This window comes from Oncorhynchus mykiss, chromosome 23 (assembly GCF_013265735.2).
Source record: "Oncorhynchus mykiss isolate Arlee chromosome 23, USDA_OmykA_1.1, whole genome shotgun sequence".
Classification (NCBI taxonomy): domain Eukaryota; kingdom Metazoa; phylum Chordata; class Actinopteri; order Salmoniformes; family Salmonidae; genus Oncorhynchus; species Oncorhynchus mykiss.
In genome coordinates, this window is record NC_048587.1 from 19,666,328 (window position 1) to 19,686,205 (window position 19,878).

General features: G+C 41.2%; 1 protein-coding gene and 1 pseudogene across 3 annotated transcripts in view; one reads left to right on the plus strand and one right to left on the minus strand.

The window, feature by feature from the left end:
• Positions 1–2,802: 2,802 nt before the first annotated feature.
• On the plus strand, positions 2,803–6,128 carry LOC110503088 (annotated as a pseudogene).
• A 6,532-nt stretch (positions 6,129–12,660) lies between these two features.
• The window catches only part of hspa12a (heat shock protein 12A), a 46,389-nt gene continuing 39,171 nt past the window's right edge, over positions 12,661–19,878 (minus strand). For 2 of the 3 annotated variants that reach the window (XM_021580438.2, XM_021580437.2), the window contains 2 exons: positions 18,020–18,123; positions 12,661–16,779 (listed from right to left, as the gene is read on the minus strand). In XM_021580438.2, the coding sequence (XP_021436113.1) occupies positions 16,148–16,779; positions 18,020–18,123 (736 nt within the window). In that variant the 3' untranslated portion in view covers positions 12,661–16,147. The remainder of the gene's footprint in view (positions 16,780–18,019; positions 18,124–19,878) is intronic. The other variant, XM_021580439.2, reaches the window with a different exon arrangement.

Sequence of the window (19,878 nt, forward strand, 5' to 3'; positions counted from 1 at the left end):
CTTCCGGATGCTATCCACTTCCCATGAATACACACCTACACACCTTAGGAACAGCAGTGCCATCACCAGTACAGTACAACATGGTATATGGTGCACACACACTGTACGTGCACAGTGTACATGTCTGAGCTGGCTGTGATATCAGTTTGGTGATAACAAACAGTGTGACTTATAAACGCTATGCATTACTGACAAAAACATATTCTTGTCAGAATGAACCAGGTCTAACCAATTTCTAGAAGACACAATAGTATGCCTGTAACATACACATGAAATAGATGACTGGGAAGGAGTAAACATTACAGTTTTATCATATTCATTCAACATATAATTCAAAAGTGATTTATTGAGCAAGTTGTGTTTTCTTCTTCACTCAGTCACTTACAAACCTTGAACAGTTCTAGCATACTTTTCCACAATCTCAACTGCTACACTACAGCAATTAGTTGTTTCTTGCTTTCTAAAGCCTGTTTATACCTGGTTGTAACATGCATATTTTGTTCTGATCTTGTCCACATTTTGATTGTGCCCAGATTTTGGACAGGTGTAGACGATTGAAAGTCGCCTTGTGGTCTGATTGTGATCAGATCTTCCCGACCAACTCTGGAGGTAGTCAGAGGCCTTGTTTACACCTTGCGCCAACATGTGCATTTTGTGATCTGATTAATATGATCCAATCCCTATCTGATGAAGGTTTGTTTTGACTCGTGTCTTCACATTGTATTAAAATGTGTCTCTTATCCGTTCACTGTTTCTGCATTGTGACCAGATCAGCTGGTGCCTCCCTGTCAGCAAATTATTTGACAGATATTCTTTCAAGATTATATTCATTTATTTTAAGACAATTACTGATGCCAATGATTTTAGAGGCCAGTATAATGATGATTTAAATGGTTTGACCATCCAGATTTGTTTACACTTGATTGATATCCGGACACAACGAATCCCTGATTTCCTCAGGAGGTGGTCTGGAAGATCTGATCACAATCAGATCACAATGTGTCTTTGAATCATCTACACCTGTCTAAAAATATGGGCGCAATCAGAATGTGTGAAAAGATCTGAGGACAAAGGGCTGAGGACAGATCTGAGGAAAAGATCTGATTGGTCAAAATACCAATAAGATCAGAATTAGGCTGTCTGTGTTAAACGCAGCTATGCATTGGTAGAAATGGGACTATATACTGTATCTTACAAGTGTAGACGGATCTGGACAGTGAAACCATTTAAATCATCATTATCCCACCCTATAAAATCATTGACAGGTGACGCCATTGCCTTGGCATAAATATGCGTCTTTAAATAAATAAATTCATATTATTTTGAAAGTATATCAGTCAAAAATTTGCATACAGGGAGGGACCAGAATATATTGGTCACAATGTGGACATAGTGGACGCATAAGAGACACATTTTACTACCATGTGTAGATGCAACAGCTGCACTGGCTGCGTTTACACAACCAGACCATTTATTGGCAAAAGATCTGATCTGATTGGTCAAAAGAACAAGAGGTAAAAACCGCAAACAACATGGGCACGATCAGAATGTGGTTAAGATCAGGACACAGGAACAAAGTTAGCACCAGGTATGAAGGAGGCTTAATTGACACAACTGATTTCAACTAAGGCAAATGCAGCGTTTCATTGGAAATGAATGTAATTATGGTGTACCAAAATCCAATGAAGCTGTCGGTGTGATCGAAGCGTTGTTAACCCCTTTTGACTGCTGGGCTGTTGTGTTGGATTCCTATATTTCTTCTGCAGCCGCTGATACCAGTCGTTGGAAGGTAAGCAGCTCTTGTACATATTTATTATTTTATTTGACCTTTATTTAACTAGGCAAGTCAGTTATGAACAAATTCTTATTTACAATGGCGGCCTAGAAACAGTGGGTTAACTGCCTTGTTCAGGGGCAGAACGACCAATGTTTACCTTGTCAGCTCAGGGATTCAATCTAGCAACCTTCTGGTTACTGGCCCAACGCTCTAACCAATTGGCTACCTGCCGCCCCTGAACATAGAGGATCTTAGGAAATCCCAGGACATAGTGTCAATAATACTGTAATAAGCTCACATAGTTGCTGTCACAAACTCCCCACAGTTGTCACTGACTAGTTGGATAGTTTCCCACTGAGCCAAGACTTTCTGTACCTACAGGATTCATATAAATACATTTTTATCAGGTTTTTTATTTTACATTTGTCAAGAAAACATGAATGCAGTTGTTTGTCATTGTTTTGTTTTCTGTTTGTGGCCCTGGTTGCCCTGAGAAGACAATGGTAAAACACTTCAATGTGAGACTAAATATGAATGCAGTGCAAGCAGATGGATGAAAAGTAGTGAATTTCAGCTTTTTTTTACTGTGGGATTTTGTGAGACTGATGGAAACAAACAACAACTTCTACTGTTTTGTTAAGTCTTTAAGTGTTAGTGAATGAAACAATTTTTTTGACAAGGGTGACGAGAACTGGCTTATTGACATGTGCAAAGTAGGCAGTGTTCAGTTCTAGTCTGAGTGGACTACACGTTGAGTCCCTCCCAACGTGACTTGTGTACTATGCTTGATATTTTATTTTTGGGTGAGAGGGTGGTTCTCTGGATAACACCAAGGAAGTAAGCAATAGTTAACACCGGGAACAGCCGTTCCCATTGTGGGGTTGATGTCATGTTTGTGTTTTCAGACCATACTGACAGAGGAAGAGGTCAACTGCATTTGTGTGGACTGGAAGAAGGGGGGTGGGGTGACCCTCTGCACACAGGCAGCCAATAACATCTGAGTCGTTGGCGCCCAGGTGGCCCACATGATTGACGTCTTCTGGGTAAGTACTGTCTGGACCATAGGTACTGTATACACAGGGTTGGTGTTAATTCCACAAATTCTAATTCAATTCCCTTTCCCTGTACATTTTATTCAATTCAAATTCCACTAAGCTATCGTATGGAATTATTTTAAGATATACTATGGATATTTTAGCTGTTTAAATTCACTTGTGTAGATATATATTAACAATTTGATAAAATATAGAATTTGACCTTTGCTGCTATAGCCCATTGAAAGGCATTGAGTAACACGTTCCTAAACGGCAAAAGACCATCAAAGGAAGTCATAAGGTTTTGAAGTCTCTGACCTATATCTAGGAGAAATAAGAAGGCTCAGGAATTACTTTTAAAAAATGGACATGTGTTTGACCTCTTTAAGGGTGGGAGGAACGAAATCACTTCTATTACGTTTTTGGTACTGGGTTAACTTCAGAGGAGTACCGTGACAAAACTGAGAACACCATTGTGAGTCATGTTTCCATAGTTGTCATATTAGTTTTTAGGTCAAACCTTTCGGGATGCCACAGACGTGAGACCGATTTTCGGGATGTCTCCTGGTCTGACGAACAGTTCTGTAGCTCTCCCACTTTCCATCGCAGCTGTGGAAGGCTAACATGGGCGGATGCGGTGGAATGATACACAGCCCATACAAAAATGGACATATCTAGCTTAAACTGATGGAATTTGATGGGGAAGTAATCATTTAAATTAGATTGACAAAAGGCTGCGTCAATCCACTTTAAAGCGTTTAAATCCTGCAGCAAACTTTCTATAATTGCATTATTTCCTTTATATTTCTTTGCATTAGTTTAGCTGGGAAATGTAAAAATACTGAATTTCAATTCCGAAGTGACATTTTCCACCATTCTAATGTAGTCTAATTCTATAACTTTCAGATTGTTGTAGTTCTAATTGAATTCAACAAATTCTCCACTCCATAAGTGAATTAAATTTGAAATAATATTGGAATTGACCCTGACTGTCTACACGTGCACGTGACTGTTGTTGTATGTTGTTTCACAGCTCAAGAATGTTTAAGCCTAAAAACGTATCTATTTCTGTTGCGGCAGCATGGACGCACAACTGCAGAATAAAGGGGAATTGTCACACACAGCAAACAGAGCGTTCTCGGTTGAAAGACAGCATTATCACTCCAACGCTCACCCTAACACTTTCTGTCACAGGATGTCTACTGGCCGAAGGCTAGCATGGTCCACGTTATCGGACAGTCTGGGAGCACACACTGCTGGGGAGGTGGGCCGCAGGATCAGCAGGCAAGGACGCGTCACAGGTCAGATCTTAGCTAAGCACATGTATACATCGTCATGGAGCTACGTAATGCGTTGAAACCCAGGTCCCAAGCCACAACTCCTATTCTGAGCCATATAACCCTTGTTAAGTGATTGACTGATATTCTGAGTTAGAGGTTGTATGTTTGTGTGTCCTCCTCTCTCAGGGCTGGACCCAGCACAGCCCTGCTTCCAGGGCCTCATTGCCACGGTACGCCTGGACGCCTCCAATGCCACATTTGTAGATGTCATTCACACTGACACGCTGCCCTTCATCTCTTATGTTGGTATGGGACACAATGGCTGTTTTTAAATATCAAAATAAAGTGCACTGTTTGAGTGTGACGAATACCCTGGTTTACATTTGTAGCTATGACTTGTGTTCAAGAACCCAGCTCACTGTAAAACAAGAGCATAAGGCTTTATACAGTCTTGATGCGACAATGTAATTGATTTTATACAAAATATTTATGTTCATACGAGCGGAATACCGCATAAAACTAAATCATCCTTTTTATTTCAGACAAGGGCATATCGCAGGCTGTTGGCCATATTGACTTCTACCCTAACGGAGGAGAGCACATGCCTGGCTGTGACAAGAACATTGTCTCTACCATTGTGGACATTGACTGCCTTTGGGAAGGGGAGAACTGACGCATATTTGTACTGTGTCTTGAAATCTGTAGAATTGGGGAAAAATGCTTATAAGGTGAAGATAGATGAGGATCAACCGCAAGGGAAAATAACTCCCGATTGCGTGATAGAAATGTACAGTGGGGCAAAAAAGTATTTAGTCAGCCACCAATTGTGCAAGTTCTCCCACTTAAAAAGATGAGAGAGGCCTGTAATTTTCATCATAGGTACACTTCAACTATGACAGACAAAATGAGGGAAAAAAATCCGGCAACGTGAATGCAGTCTCCGCTAACGCCGGAACATTGACTTTAAATTTCAATAACACTAATGCTGAACTTCTGTGATACGGATTGAATAGAGCCAGGGGAGAAAGACTGCCCCCTCATTGAAGCTACAGAAGTTGAATGCCAACTGCAGTACTGCAGGCATTGTTAGCGGAAAACAGGATCCCGCCCCTTTACAGCGAATGGAAAAATGACAATCTTCTTAAAAAAACGAAATAAAATGATACAAATATTTGCTTCTAATAAACCATATTAATGTAATTGAACTGATAACTTCAAAATTGCACACAGAATAAGTTATAAGGATAATTGAGTTGCTAATGGCAACCTGCAGTACCCCAGTTGGCCTTCAACTTGAGCTACTCAATGAGAGGTGGCATCACTGAGTTAGCCAGCAACATCACTTCATGGATTAGCTCAAACTGCACATGTTATGCCTCCATGAGACACTATCTTAAGACTTAATTTGGCTTGAATGCGCTATTGAGTCCTCAAATAGTAATGAATGGTGTCACTTGATCGATGTATGAATGGCCAAAGCCCGTCAGTGAATAGAGACCCCAATCTATTAACCAGCCGTTACAAGTTGACGTAATGTAACTTCCTATGTAGTGTAAGATTACCCACCAAGGTCAGAACTAGCATCATAGGCACTCCATGACACAATGACTCACACATTTTCTCATCTGGCCATCTTAAAATGTATCCCCTGGAATATTGGAATGGTACCAATGGTAAAACCATAAAGAACACCAGTTTTTTTCGATTGAACCGGTCTGGACAAATATTTTCAAAAATGGTGGCAGGCTCCTTCAGATATGTGCTGCTGCCTTGGGGGCCAGCACAGCTGAATCTTTCACTTTTGATTGTAGAGAAGAGATGGCGCCACAGCTTTTGATCTGAAAGCACCTGGTGCTTGCCCTATGCTGGGAGACTACAACATAGCCCATGACCTTCACCCATCCCTCTCTCTGCTTTGCCCCCTTTGTTATTGTGCCAGACACGCGCAATGTTGTTGCCTGCAACCATCTCTGATCCTTCAAGTACTACAATGACAGACTCGTAAACCCTGAAGGCTTTACGGGATACAGGTTTTAACTGTTTTCTTAATTTGGGTTTGAAAGTCTTCCCCGACTTACTGGGGTTGCACTGAGTTGTTAGGGGGCCAAGGCTGGGTGGCTGTCCTCCATTAACAAACTACTCTAGGCTATCACATGGGATGGGGAGGAACATCGCTGGCTGCAAAGACTGTCCTGGGGGGGGAGGGGGGGAGGGCATGCACGCACCTGTTGTACATGACATTGATATGGCTGTGAACTGTTTCTATGGTTTTAGAAGTTGATTTGCCGGGATTGAGTTCAGCGAAGACTGTAGCAGACGGGCGTCCCCCATGATTTCTATGGGAGGGAATGCAGCTGTCCATGTTAATGGCAGTTTATCCCTGCTTTGGATCGCATCCCAATCGAACATCCCCGGGAGTATTCATTCGGAAAGTAATTCAGATCTCTTGACTTTTTCCACATTTTGTTACGTTACTGCCTCATTTTATAATGGATTAAAAAAAATATGTTTTCATTAAGCTACGCAATACCCCATAAATACCTTTACAAATTTATTAAAAATGAAAAAACATAAATACCTTATTTACATAAGTATTCAGACCCTTTGCTATGTGACTCGAAATTGAGCTCCGGTGCATCCTGTTTCGATCTATCATCCTTGAGATGTTTCTACAACTTGATTGGAGTCCTACTTTGGTAAATTCAATTGATTGGACATTATTTGGAATGGCACAAACCTGTCTATATAAGGTCCCACAGTTGACAGTGCAAGTCAGAGCAAAAACCAAGCCATGAGGTCGAAGGAATCGTCCGTAGAGCTCCGAGACAGGATTGTGTCCAGGCACAGATCTGCTGCATTGAAGGTCCCCAAGAACACAGTGGCCTCCATCATTCTTAAATGGAAGAAGTTTGGAACCACCAAGACTCTTCCTAGAGCTGGCCGCCTGGCCAAACTGAGCAATCGGGGGAGAAGGACCTTGGTCAGGGAGGTGACCAAGAACCTGATTGTCACTCTGACAGAGCTCCAGAGTTTCTCTGTGGAGATTGGAGAACCTTCCAGAAGGACAACCATCTCTGCAGCACTTCACCAATCAGGCTTTTATGGTAGAGTGGCCAGATGGAAGTCACTCCTCAGTAAAAGGCACATGACAGACATCATGGGCTCTCAGACTATGAGAAACAAGATTCTATGGTCTGATGAAACCAATATTGAACTCTTTGCCCTGAATGTCAAGCATCACGTCTGGAGGAAACCTGGCACCATCCCTACAATGAAGCGTGGTGGCAGCATCATGCTGTGGGGATGTTTTTCAGAGGCAGGGACTGGGAGACCAGTCCGGATTAAGGGAAAGATGTACAGAGATCCTTGATGAAAACATGCTCCAGAGCGCTCAGGACCTCAGACTGGGGTGAAGGTTCACCTTCCAACAGGACAATGACCCTAAGCACACAGCCAAGACAACGGAGGATTGGCTTCGGGACAAGTCTCTGAATTTCCTTGAGTGGCCCTGCCAGAGCCTGGACTTGAAGCCGACCTAACATCCCTGGAGAGACCTGAAAATAGTTGTGCAGCAACGCTCCCCATCCAAACTGACAGAGCTTGCAGGGATCTGCAGAGAAGAATGGGAGAAACTCTCCAAATACATGTGTGTCAAGCTTGAAGCATCATACCCCAAAAGACTTGAGGCTGTAATCGCTGCCAAAGTTGCTTCAACAAAGTAAAGGGTCTTAATACCTGTAAATGTGATATTTCTGTTTTTGTTTGAATAAATGTGCAAACATTTCTAAACCTGTTTTTGCTTTGTCATTATTTGTCATAATACTTATTTTCCACCATAATTTGCAAATAAATTCATTAAAAATCCTACAATGTGATTTTCTGGATTTTCTTTTGGCATTTTGTCTGTCATAGTTGAAGTGTACCTATGATGAAAATTACAGGCCTCTCTCATCTTTTTAAGTGGGAGAACTTGCACAATTGGTGGCTGACTAAATATGTTTTACCCCACTGTATAACAAGTTATAATTTTGAGGGAAAAAAGCAGCTCTCTGAAAGATGTATGCTCTGTAAAACCCTAGAGGGCAGTATAGGACCGTCATCTGTGATAAACATTTGTCCATTCATGTTCCACTGGCTCACCATATCTCTCTGTTGCAGCTTTTTGTTCTGTGGAAACGAGATGGTGCGTGAGATGGTGCTTCAGACCCTTAAACCATGCGGACCTGAGTGAAGCACAACATGACATCCTGTACTTTTCAATGAAGTTACAGCATCTTTAATTGTTTCTACAGTTGGGTACGGCAGCTGCAGTGAAATACATCTACACAATGAAGCATTGCAGCAACATGAGTAGAAGAAAAAGGACAGACATATATCCCGACCTGTTCAAGGACAAAGTAATCCTTAGAATGGCAAAAAAAAAAATGTATAAGCTATCATAGGAAAGAATATGCAGAGTCAGGTTGAAATCCTGATTTTGTGTGTTCACATCATGCCTACAGGAAGAAAGTTCTGCGTCTCTTTATTAGTCTAAATGTTGAAAGACTGGGGGCTGCATTTGTGCAAACACAAATCTACACTAAATTACACGTTAGTATCATGTCGCTCCTTTTCCCATTTAGACAAAAAGTGCAGCCAGCTAGAAAGTCTGCCTAATGTGTCATACGTGTATTTCCAAGAGGCCTAGTGTCTTCACAGCTCTCATTAACGTGTCCCTGGCCTTTCACCAGCTTAGCAAATCCTGATTGGGTCTCATTGTTTTGTCTTCATTTATTTGAATACCCACCCTGTGATTACGGCTAGGGAAAATACAGCATTAAAAGGCAAGCTGCCATTTTCATCAGAACGCTAAACAAAGTGCATTTGTATGCGGTGACTAAACAGAGTCGAGCCATCAGCACTCACACAATACCAATCAGAACAATCCGCAGCGCCACAGCCCCGAGAATGACTACATTATGGTATTAAACATAGCATTGAATATGGGGCTAAGGCGTGGGGGGGGGGGGGGGGGGGGGGATGTTTGTGTCTTCAAATCCGCCCTAGACATCCGTCACTGTCTATCTTTTCGATTTCTTTTTAATAGGCTCATTGAATGCAGAGGCTAATGACAAAATAGCTAGCTAATTCCAGTAATTATGTCTGTTTGCCTGAGGGAATTTGTGGATGACAGTGTTTCATTTTGATCAGTGCTCCCAGGGCTCTGGGGGTGGCTTTGTAGCTAACAAAGCACACACAGGTCAAGCATTAGCAAGGTATACTTAAAACAGGGGAAAACACGACAGATGACAGAGAACAGATTTTTCCATGTGTCTGCAGTTATATATGAATGACAGAGAGAGGTTTTGGTAACTTTGAATTAGGTAATGGTTGGACGAGATAATGGCTTGGTTGGACTCCTTGAATACCAATCTTAAAAATCATTGCTTAGCAAAAACCTGATTGTATTTGTGTTTCCTTTATATGGTTGGGATGTGGTTTATCTAGATTATCATAGACTGATAAAGGGATTAGGATGTTTCCTGGCAAATGGAGAAAGCTCACCAGAATCATTTTGTAGCTGTACCTGTCCTAAACATACTAGGACTCCTCCGTAGTGGGTAAGGCCTCCTCAAACACATTAGGAACAAAGGGTTGTTGGTCTGACTTTACTATGCCATGACTTTACTAGAATATCTAACAGTTATTTATATAAAGCCCGCACTCAAAAAATACACACGTGCAGTCGCATGTTCAGTCAGCCATCCAGTCCAATAAAACTGTCTTGACTCTTTCCAACACTGGATTCTGTTGTTGGAATATATTACAGTAAGGAGTGCCATTCCTCTCATGTACACAATTTGTATGTATGTATGTGCCTGTGTATATGTGTGTGTGCAGCACAGGTGGTACCTTCATTGGGGAGGACTGGCTAAATTTAATTGATGGAATTAATTATTAATGAGATGGTATCAAACACATGCTTTACATATGTGTTCATACCATTCCATTTACTCCATTCCCACCATTATTATGAGCCTTCCTCAGCAGTCTCCTATGGTGTGCAGGTATGTTTGTGTGTGGAGGGATGTTACCCAAACAGACCTCTCATCAACATGCAGTGACACTCATCTCATAGATAAGGGTGTCTGCTGAGCAAACAAATACTAATTAAATCAAATGATGGCTAGGTAACCTGACAGAGGGGGGAACGGCCCAGCAGAGCACAAACGTGCCCCAAATGGAATGAAAACGTGTGAAGAACTGTGAGACTTCAGGCATGAACATCAACCGCAACATCACGCTGGAATGAAAACGTGTTGAGCTCCCAGCTCCAAATCTCACTGCTTTCCTGACAGAATATATGAGTGTGTGAATGTGTGGGAGGGATCAAGCCAGCAACTCAAGGGCCTACTTTGAGAGTTTCCCCTTGAAATTGCCGTAGCAACTGCCCTACTTTCCAGCCATTTTGGAGATAACCAGTGCACCTATCCTATCCTTCACCCTACCCATCCCCCTCGCACACATCCAACAACTAAAAACAACCTTGCCCTGTGTGGGGTTGAGAGCCTCTCCACAAACACTCCTGTTAGAATAACACACTCGCTCCTAAATGCACACAGTGGTTGAATAAGAAGTGTTTAGTTTCATATTCAGCTTGTTGGATCATTAGCGAGGGCGCTTGAGGCTAACTACAATTTAGCAGTGGACTTTTTAATCTGCAAGCTGAGTAGAGCAAGGGTTCCCAAACTTTTTGGGCCCGGGGACCCCTTTTGTGATAGAAAATTAATCAGGGAAACCCACATAATCAGAACACAACAAAATGGCATACAATGAGTTTTGCTATGACTTTGGCAGTGCATAGCCTGATGAACCATGTCTTGGGCCCTGGGAAGAAACATTTTAAAGGCCCATGGCATTGGAGAGAAAATTTAGCAATTTTCAAGCACATTTACTGCATTTCTACAATTTGTTTAATGGGGCAGAGATATTTTTTGTTGTTGCAGCTTTAAAGCTTATATCCTGCAATTCTACACATTTTGCCATAAGGCAGAGAGAACAGAGAGAACGCAGTTTTATTGTGTTGTATTAAACCCTCAATTTATTCCACAAATCCATTGGCCAAAATTCCTTTCATCTGTTAGTAATATTCATATAAAGAAATGAAATGCAGTACTCCTGCGGACCCCACTTTGAGAACCCCTGGAGTGGAGAATAGCACATTGAGGTTGGTTTGAAGCATGTGCTCATTTCGCAACCTCTGTTATTAAACCTGGGATTTTTAAAAATAAAAATCCTCGCTGTACTATATGAGTACAACTGAACACAAGGCACTCCAAAGCCATTAGGCCTAATAGGTACCGGCAGTTATGAACCCATGTCTCCATAACGTCACAACTCAACACTGCACACGTCAATGAGTCTTCAATTTCAGCAACAACAAAAAACAGCTGGAGCTTATTTTGGATCAACTGTTCTTTCTCCTAATACACTGTTCTGGCCCGGGTGGAGAGATCAGAAACAGACGAGCAGCAAAGTTTGAAATAATTTAGAGCTGTCATTATCATAGAGATATAGACCACTGAGTTAGTGGAGGCTGCTGAGGGGAGAACGGCTCATGATTATGACCAGAAAGGAGCAAATGGAATGGCATCAAACACATAGAAACCAAGTGTTTGATGTATTTGATACCGTTCCACTGATTCCGCTCCAGTCATTACCACGAGCCCTGTTCTTCCCAATTAAGGTGCCACCAACCTCCTGTGCACTGAGGTTGAATCGTCCGTTGCGAAAACCCCCAAAACAAGTCACAGGTGGTGAAGCAGGGTATCACTACTGCATAGCAACGTACTAGTTATCCCATCATTTCAATGCTGTGTTACGTAGTCTCAGGTACTGTAGTTTCAACAAATGTTGGTAACACTTTATTTGGATATTCCATCTATTAACCTTAACCCTAGCCCTAACATTTACCCTTATCCTAACCCTGAACTTAACCCTTACCCTAACCCTTATTCTAACCCTAACATAGCCGTTTCACGCAGTTGCTTATCAACAGATAGTTTGTTGATGCTATGACCATGTAGAGCATCTACAGATGGAGTATCCGGAGTACCCAGATAAAGTGTGACCAAAATATCCACTGGAGAGCAGTGTTGCTTTTCTGATATTCTTATTCTCGGCTCCTACTGAGCCCGAGGGCACAGACCCAAATTGGTCACACCCATATACAAATCTGTGGCTGCTTTGGATATACCTCATCAAATTGTGCTAACACTGAATAGAACACATAGAAAAATATGAATTAGCTTGAATTGGGTTTCCAAACGTTGATTTTATTGCAGAATACATTGTAGCTGTTGTTTCCAATATTAGTGATAAAACAGCAGTGACTGTTTATAGCCACTGCACTGGCACCTTGCCATCTTGGCCTAAATAAACATGCAAATTATAAATAAGGTAATTAAAAAGTATGATATAGTCTGTTTCCTTCTTCCCCTGTTACTTTTATTGATGTGGGAAGTCTTTTTGATGAGGCATGTGTAGCATGTCATGAAACCAGCAAAGAACAACGACAGGTAGTCAGATATTCTTTGAAATACACATTTTATTGGATGACAGTTTGGCTGTGAATACTTGGCATTGAAATACAACTCATTTGAGTGAAAATAGTAAGAGCAGGAAACTTGTAACTCAACAGTAGAAAAATCACATGTGCGTACACCCAAGGATAAACTGAAAAAGGTATGATTTGTGAAACATTTAAGAGTGGCAATTTTGGTTGAATAGTGAAGTAATTTGTTCTACAGCAAGCATAGAATCAAGTAGCAGTGGACTTTCATGTCCTGTAATATTGTAAGTTCTAGATAAAGAGTTAAGCACTTTCTGTCGTAGTATGCAGAAGCTAGCTACACTGATGCTCCTTCACTGTCTCCCCCCACCCATTCAATTACAGGTTAATAAATGACACTTCATAGAATTCAAAATATTTACTCTCTTTAAGGTGCCGAATGTCATATTCTGCTGCGTTATAAACTCAATACGATGCGAACTTCAGCTAAACATGTCTTCATACAATTCGGACTTAGCTTCGAATATAAACCCGCTACATACAGTATATTGTGCATTACATAATACTGAAGGTGGCACGAAATACATGGTATTTATCAAAGTAGCAATACATGAAAGAAACAAATGCTGTTTTTTTTCCCTTCAACTCAATAGTCATCCATCGACCTCCGTGAGGATGAGGAAAGGGTTGATAGATTAACCTGTTACTAGTTGTTAGGATGGAGATTGAGCAGATCTGCTGTGATAACAGTGTGCGAGATGATTGACTTGGGACATGCCATGAACATGTCAAAACATTTCCTTCGCAGTTAATTATTCATTTGTCATTACATCTAGAGTTGAAAAGGCCACGCTTTTCTCCACACGTGGTGTTGTAACATTATCACCATACCTAACCCTCAAACCTAAAAAAAAATAAATGTGGTTACATATTGTTTTCTCCTCATTCGTAAAGATTTAATCATGCAAAACGTGCATTGCAGGAGAGTGCCAAAGGCAGCATCAGGGATCAAAGCTTGTGCACTTTTTCCACGTCAACAAGTCAAGGGAGACCAACTTAAATTCACAGAGTTTTTCTGTGAGAATCTACCTTACATTAGTTTTAAATCCTCAGTGTAGGGTTCTCAGAGAGGAACACTGCTGGAAGACTATAAACATTCTTTTAAGGTTATCATGCATCGTCTGCGTTATACCGTGTTACCAACCACTCAAATTGAGTGCATCTGCAAACAACAGCTATTGTAGGGAACAAAATCAATTCAAATCCAAACCCAGTTACTAGTGAGTAATATACTACCTTTGTCTTGAATCAAGACTAGGGACATGAATTGTGTCTATATGCTGAATAGTTTTGACATCACATCTTATGTTAGGCATTCATTTGGGTAAATGATTGTATGTTGGGCCATAAACTTTTTTTCTTCTCCAGTGTAAATCCAGTGTAATTTATTGTATCTATATGTTTAAATATGAAGTTGTTTTTTATTGCGTTGTTTCCTTCCATCAATACTTGATTTAGGGGATAATACTTTCAACAGCAGCTTCCGGTAGCTGCATCCTTGAAACAAATTTAAAATGGAAGCACGGCACAAAAATGTAAATGGTTGAGTTAAATTGTGGTAAGGAACAATACCTTGCAATTGTAAGGTTTTATTGCTCTTGTATTACATTTGTTGGGGAAGAAAGACAATGATTTGGAACTGTCATTTTATATTATTTGCAGGGTGGTTGAGGTATAGTTTCAGTTGACCTGGTGTCTGTCAGTATGATTTGCCAATTACTGTAGTTAGAAAGACCCCAACAAATATTTGCCATTGATATTTTGAATACAGGTTTTTCAAAAGCCGAATTGGGACAGTCATTTTATTGTAAACATTGAACTAAATACAAATTGAATAGTTACAAAGCAAACACAAATATTTGCCCAACCCACAGAAACTCCATGTTCCATAAAGAACCACTCATGTTTTAAGGAAAGGTATTCAAGGTCTCTTTCAATGCTCACTTTCACTCATTGTCGATGAACGCGGCATTCAAATTCTGCCTCGACTCACATGCTATGGCTGGTGAGAATAATGGAAAAAGGTGTCTGTGCGAAAGCATACATACTCTCGGTTCTAAAGCTGCTAAAATCATAACGCTAAAAATCTGTACAATATTTAAATACTGTATTTACAGAAATAAACATATTTTCAATTTCATCTTTCCTTTTCAACAATCTCCTGAATTTCAGATATTAAGGAAAGATATAAGGAAATTCAGGGACTTGTTGTCCTCTGTCGTCTCATAAGCATAACAAATGAAGGCAACCACAAAGCACATCGCAATGGCTATATTCAAATCAGTTTGCCGGTTCAGCTAGCAGCAATGTCAACTCTGCCATTTTTCACATTCTCGGATTTATATGTTGTTGTGGATCAGCGCAACATGTTAAAACAGTGAGGTGGATTTTTACATTGTTGGTAAGAAATGATAGAACGTCTTGACAATCAAGCCTGACGTCTAAACAGCTAGTTGTTAGTCTCTCTATGTTTCTAACACATAGATGTGTTTGCAGTGCTGAATAAGCCACATTTAGAAGCCAACCTTTGCCTTAAACAGATATTGTTGACAGGATAGGAGACCATCTGCTTACATTTGACCAAAAATGAACTGAGTTTCCATGACTTCAAATGTATTTTAAAAGCTAATGCACCAAGTTTGTTTTCATAAGGTAATATAACTCCTTTCTATGGCATCTCATGCCTAACCACAGGAGACGGTAGAGATAAATACAGATTTGAAAGCTATCCTGTGAAGTTTAACTGATCAAGTGGAGTGTTTTTGTTGGAGAACCACTGCCTTCCCTCATCTCAGGTGCTCTCCAACCCTGACTCAATAAAACTCTGGTCTGATGAGTAGGATAAGCATCTGAATGATAGTTTCTAACTGTTGTTCAAGGAAACCCCAGGAGTTCGGTTTAAATGCCTAATGGTCATAGCAGTTATGAAAATTTGGTCCCATGAGCGAGGGTTGGAGAGGACATAGGTTTGTGGAGCATTGTGTCATAGCATAGTGTTGTAGCTGTAAGAGCTGCAAGATAGGGGGTACTACAGTATCAACCTACCATGACCTAACACAGCTACAGCACACAACCACAGATAACACACAATGGACCTGAAACAAGGCTGTACGTATCAATAGCAATATATGCCTATAGTACAAAGCTGTGTTGCATCTCTGTACATACTCCAATCTAAACATCTCTAGAGCAGAGCACATCAATATAGCCTGCACTTAAGACTAGATACACAGATGGTACACAGGGATAAAACCTGAGTGCTAGTTTGTTTCTGACCAAGGAGTCAGCTAAAGCAGAAACAAACTAGCGCTCATGCTAATCTGAACAGGCTCAAAGATCAATATACTGCTACATTCTAGCCACTGTCCCTTGGCTCATTGTGTGTGTGCTGCTGGAGGTTTCACTTCCTATGACCCTTTGACCTTATTGCTCCATTTCACCCTATTTACTGACTGAGGAAGTCGATGCTAGCCTTGACGGTACGCGAAGTGGCTACATCCACCGCCATGGCCCGGATCTCCGTGTCCCCAAACTGCATGAGCGTCTGGATCTCACGGCGCACGACGGTGCTCTCCGTACCGGTCACATCCAGCCGCAGCGTGCCGCACTTCCTCACACCCAGCTCGCTGATGAAGCCCACGCCTTCCTTCTCCGAGCAGTAGATGTGGATAACGATGACCTGCTGGCTGGGCTTGGCGGGCGTGTAGCTGCGCTTCACCGTCTCACCCAGGGCTACGGACTGATCGCAGGTGATGAAGGTGTCGAAGACGTCGGTGCACCAGCGCGTGCCGTCCTTCACCAGCATCTTGTCGGGCGGATGCTTGCCCTCCACGTAGCGGTTGAGGACGCCCACGCCGTAGGTGAGGGGCGAGCGGCGCACCTTGATTATGCTGGGGTCCAGGCCGAAGAGAACGGCCCCCTTGAGGATGGTGAGGCCCACATCGTGGGGGATGATGATGCGGCTGCGTCCTTGCAGCATGTTCTGCACCGCCTGCTGCAGCAGGGGTGACTCAGCGAAGCCGCCCACTAGGAACAGGAACTTGATATCAGACACCTCCGGCTTCTCAAAGAGATCAGCTGAGATGGAAAGAGTTGTTATTCAACTAGAGTTTTACTCTATAGTATGTGAAGCATTAATACAATTTCAGTTTTCTGCAGGCAATAGCATAGCATGTGTTATGCCAGAGGACAACATTTCCTGTTTGAGCCCCAGTGTTATCAGACAGTTCATTAGACTCCAAGCAGACCATGCTAAAGTAATGTGACCCACTTCTTACTCTCTGTCCAAAAACACTGCATGCATAATTGAAGTAGGTTGGTTTATTTTGGGTGGGACTACTGGGAAGACTGCTCACTGTACAGTGAGAGGAAACCTTGGGATGCAGTGTGCACTCCCCAGAAATCTCTTCTGGGATCTCAAATCCTTGAGTGGAGAATGGGATGGGAATGCTTTCAATTCAGCCTGGGTGGAGTGCCAACCTGGACTCAGTGGTAGACTTAACATAATAAATGTAAATCCGGGACATTACAATTAGTATTATATTGTATTCATTTGGTATGTATTCATTTGTGAATGTCCATCATCCATTATGTATAATATGTTACGAATTACAATTTGTATATGTTACGAATTACAAATTGTTTGATATATTATGAATTGGAATTTGTACAATATATTATGAATTGCAATTTGTATAATATGTTACAAATTTGAAAAATATATTAGATGTTACAAACTCAAATTTGTTGTGGCTAACGTTAGCTAGTCTAGGGGTTAAGGTTAGGAATTTGGTTAAAGGGTTAAGGTTAAGGTTAGGGGAAGGGTTAGCTAACAGGCTAAGTAGTTGCAAAGTTGCTAATTAGCTAAAGTTGTCTGTGATGAGATTCGAACACGCAACCTTTGGGTTGCTAGTTCACATTATACGTCAACCCATCTACCCCGACCAACCACCCTACTTTCATTTTTGCCTTAAGTAACATTATTTTATATGTAACCATACCAAATGTAACATATCATACACATTTACTATGTTACGTCTAGTCTGAGACCAGGCTGGGCGTGCTCACATACAGTAAGTATGCTGATGCTTTATTCATCTTGGTCAGTTGAGCTTTGTCACTTTGTCAAGACAGCAGCAGGGCCAACAGCTGAACATTAAATAGGATGCAGTCTTGCTACACCTAAGGTTTGGCTTCCTAATATAGAATGACAACAGGCAATATCTTTCAGATACTACCAGTATACTGTATATGTGTGTCCGTACTAAGAAGTCCCTTTAAGAAAATAATTGTTTTATTAGTAATAGTGGCTACTTACTGAGGTGCTGAATGATGTGATCTATGGTGGGCTTGAAGAGGGCGTTCATGGCATCAGGGTTCATTCTCAGCATGCCCTGGGAGGACCACTTCACAAAGTCCACACTGCAGAGAGAAGAGAGGACAGATAAGCATTACATTATTGACGCTGCTCTGATTACCAGTAGATTGGTAGGCTACCGTATAAGCACTGTTACAATACACTCCGAACCAGACGTCCTCCTTCGTCAGTAGGTGGCCTATAATGACTTTAGGACATGTAAAAAACGAAACAAAAATATTTACAGTCTGAATGAATATAATGAAATCCCTGTATCTTTCACGAATGTTTACCCATTGTGTTTCTTGGTAAATTATCTGTATGGAGATTTAACGCATGTACATAGGAATACATGTACTGTAGGAGAACAATAGATAAGTAGTGCCTGCCTCCATGCAATAGCTCTCATGAGACCACTGTTTTTCTACATGTACTGTATACTCACCCCCTCAGTGTTTGTATTGTAACATATCTTATAGGAGTGTATAGAATCCATCTGGTATCTTTTGAGAATTCTCCTAGATGTGAGTGTGTGCTTGCCAGTGATCTCTCTATTTCACAGAAAGGCTATTGCGGCACATTGAGACATCCTAAATGATTTACAGTTATGACTATGAGTCAGAGGACCCGCAAGGCCCCTGGAGGCTCAGGTTTCTGGCGTCTGAATGTCTTTAAGGGTCCCATGAGTTTAATACAGGATGAAAATCTATACTAATGTAAGACAGTACTTTTAACAGCCAGACTACAGGATAGTATCAAAGTGAGACAAGGTCTTATATACGCAAGGTTTATTTCAAGTTATTCAGTCAGCTTTAGTGAATTCGAGTGCACATACTGATCCAAACATTTATTAGAGTAACACTACTACTGCACATACTACCGTGTATAAGCAGGAAGAAAGCATTTTAGACTTATCTAAGGCAATTTGAACTGAATGAACCAGAGTGGGAATACTTAGTCAGCTAATGACACTAGTCTACTATATTGTACAATAGACACGTCTGTCAATGAGCTGACTGTAAGGTGGTGGAGGGGGAATCGTGGTGAATTCTGAATTCGCTGGTTGGCTTACTGGGCAGTTTCAGACTGTATAATGGATAATCATTGCCAGTGCCTGGACAACTGATAGATTGATCGAAGTAATCCTCATTGAATAGATTTTGTATTGCACTATTTTCTATGCATTTTACTGTATCGTATTGCATTGTGTGTTTTGGTATTATGTCCTATGTTTTTAAGCACATGTGCCCAAATGAAGTTAATAATAATGTACCTAATCTAATTTATCACACAGTATCACAAACAAATGGATAGTGATGGTCATATGTTGGTCATTTAATGTTTGGGTAATGGAATTGAGATCTGTTGCAGAGGAGACGTGTGTGTATTCCCCTGGATACATGCACCAAGTAAAGGTATATTACATCCGACAGCTAGCACATGCTTATTCAGACACATGCTTATTCAGACACATGCTTATTCAGACACATGCTTATTCAGACACATGCTTATTCAGACACATGCTTATTCAGACACATGCTTATTCAGACACATGCTTATTCAGACACATGCTTATTCAGACACATGCTTATTCAGACACATGCTTATTCAGGCACATGCTTATTCAGACACATGCTTATTCAGACACATGCTTATTCAGACACATGCTTATTCAGACACATGCTTATTCAGACACATGCTTATTCAGGCACATGCTTATTCAGACACATGCTTATTCAGACACATGCTTATTCAGACACATGCTTATTCAGACACATGCTTATTCAGACACATGCTTATTCAGACACATGCTTATTCAG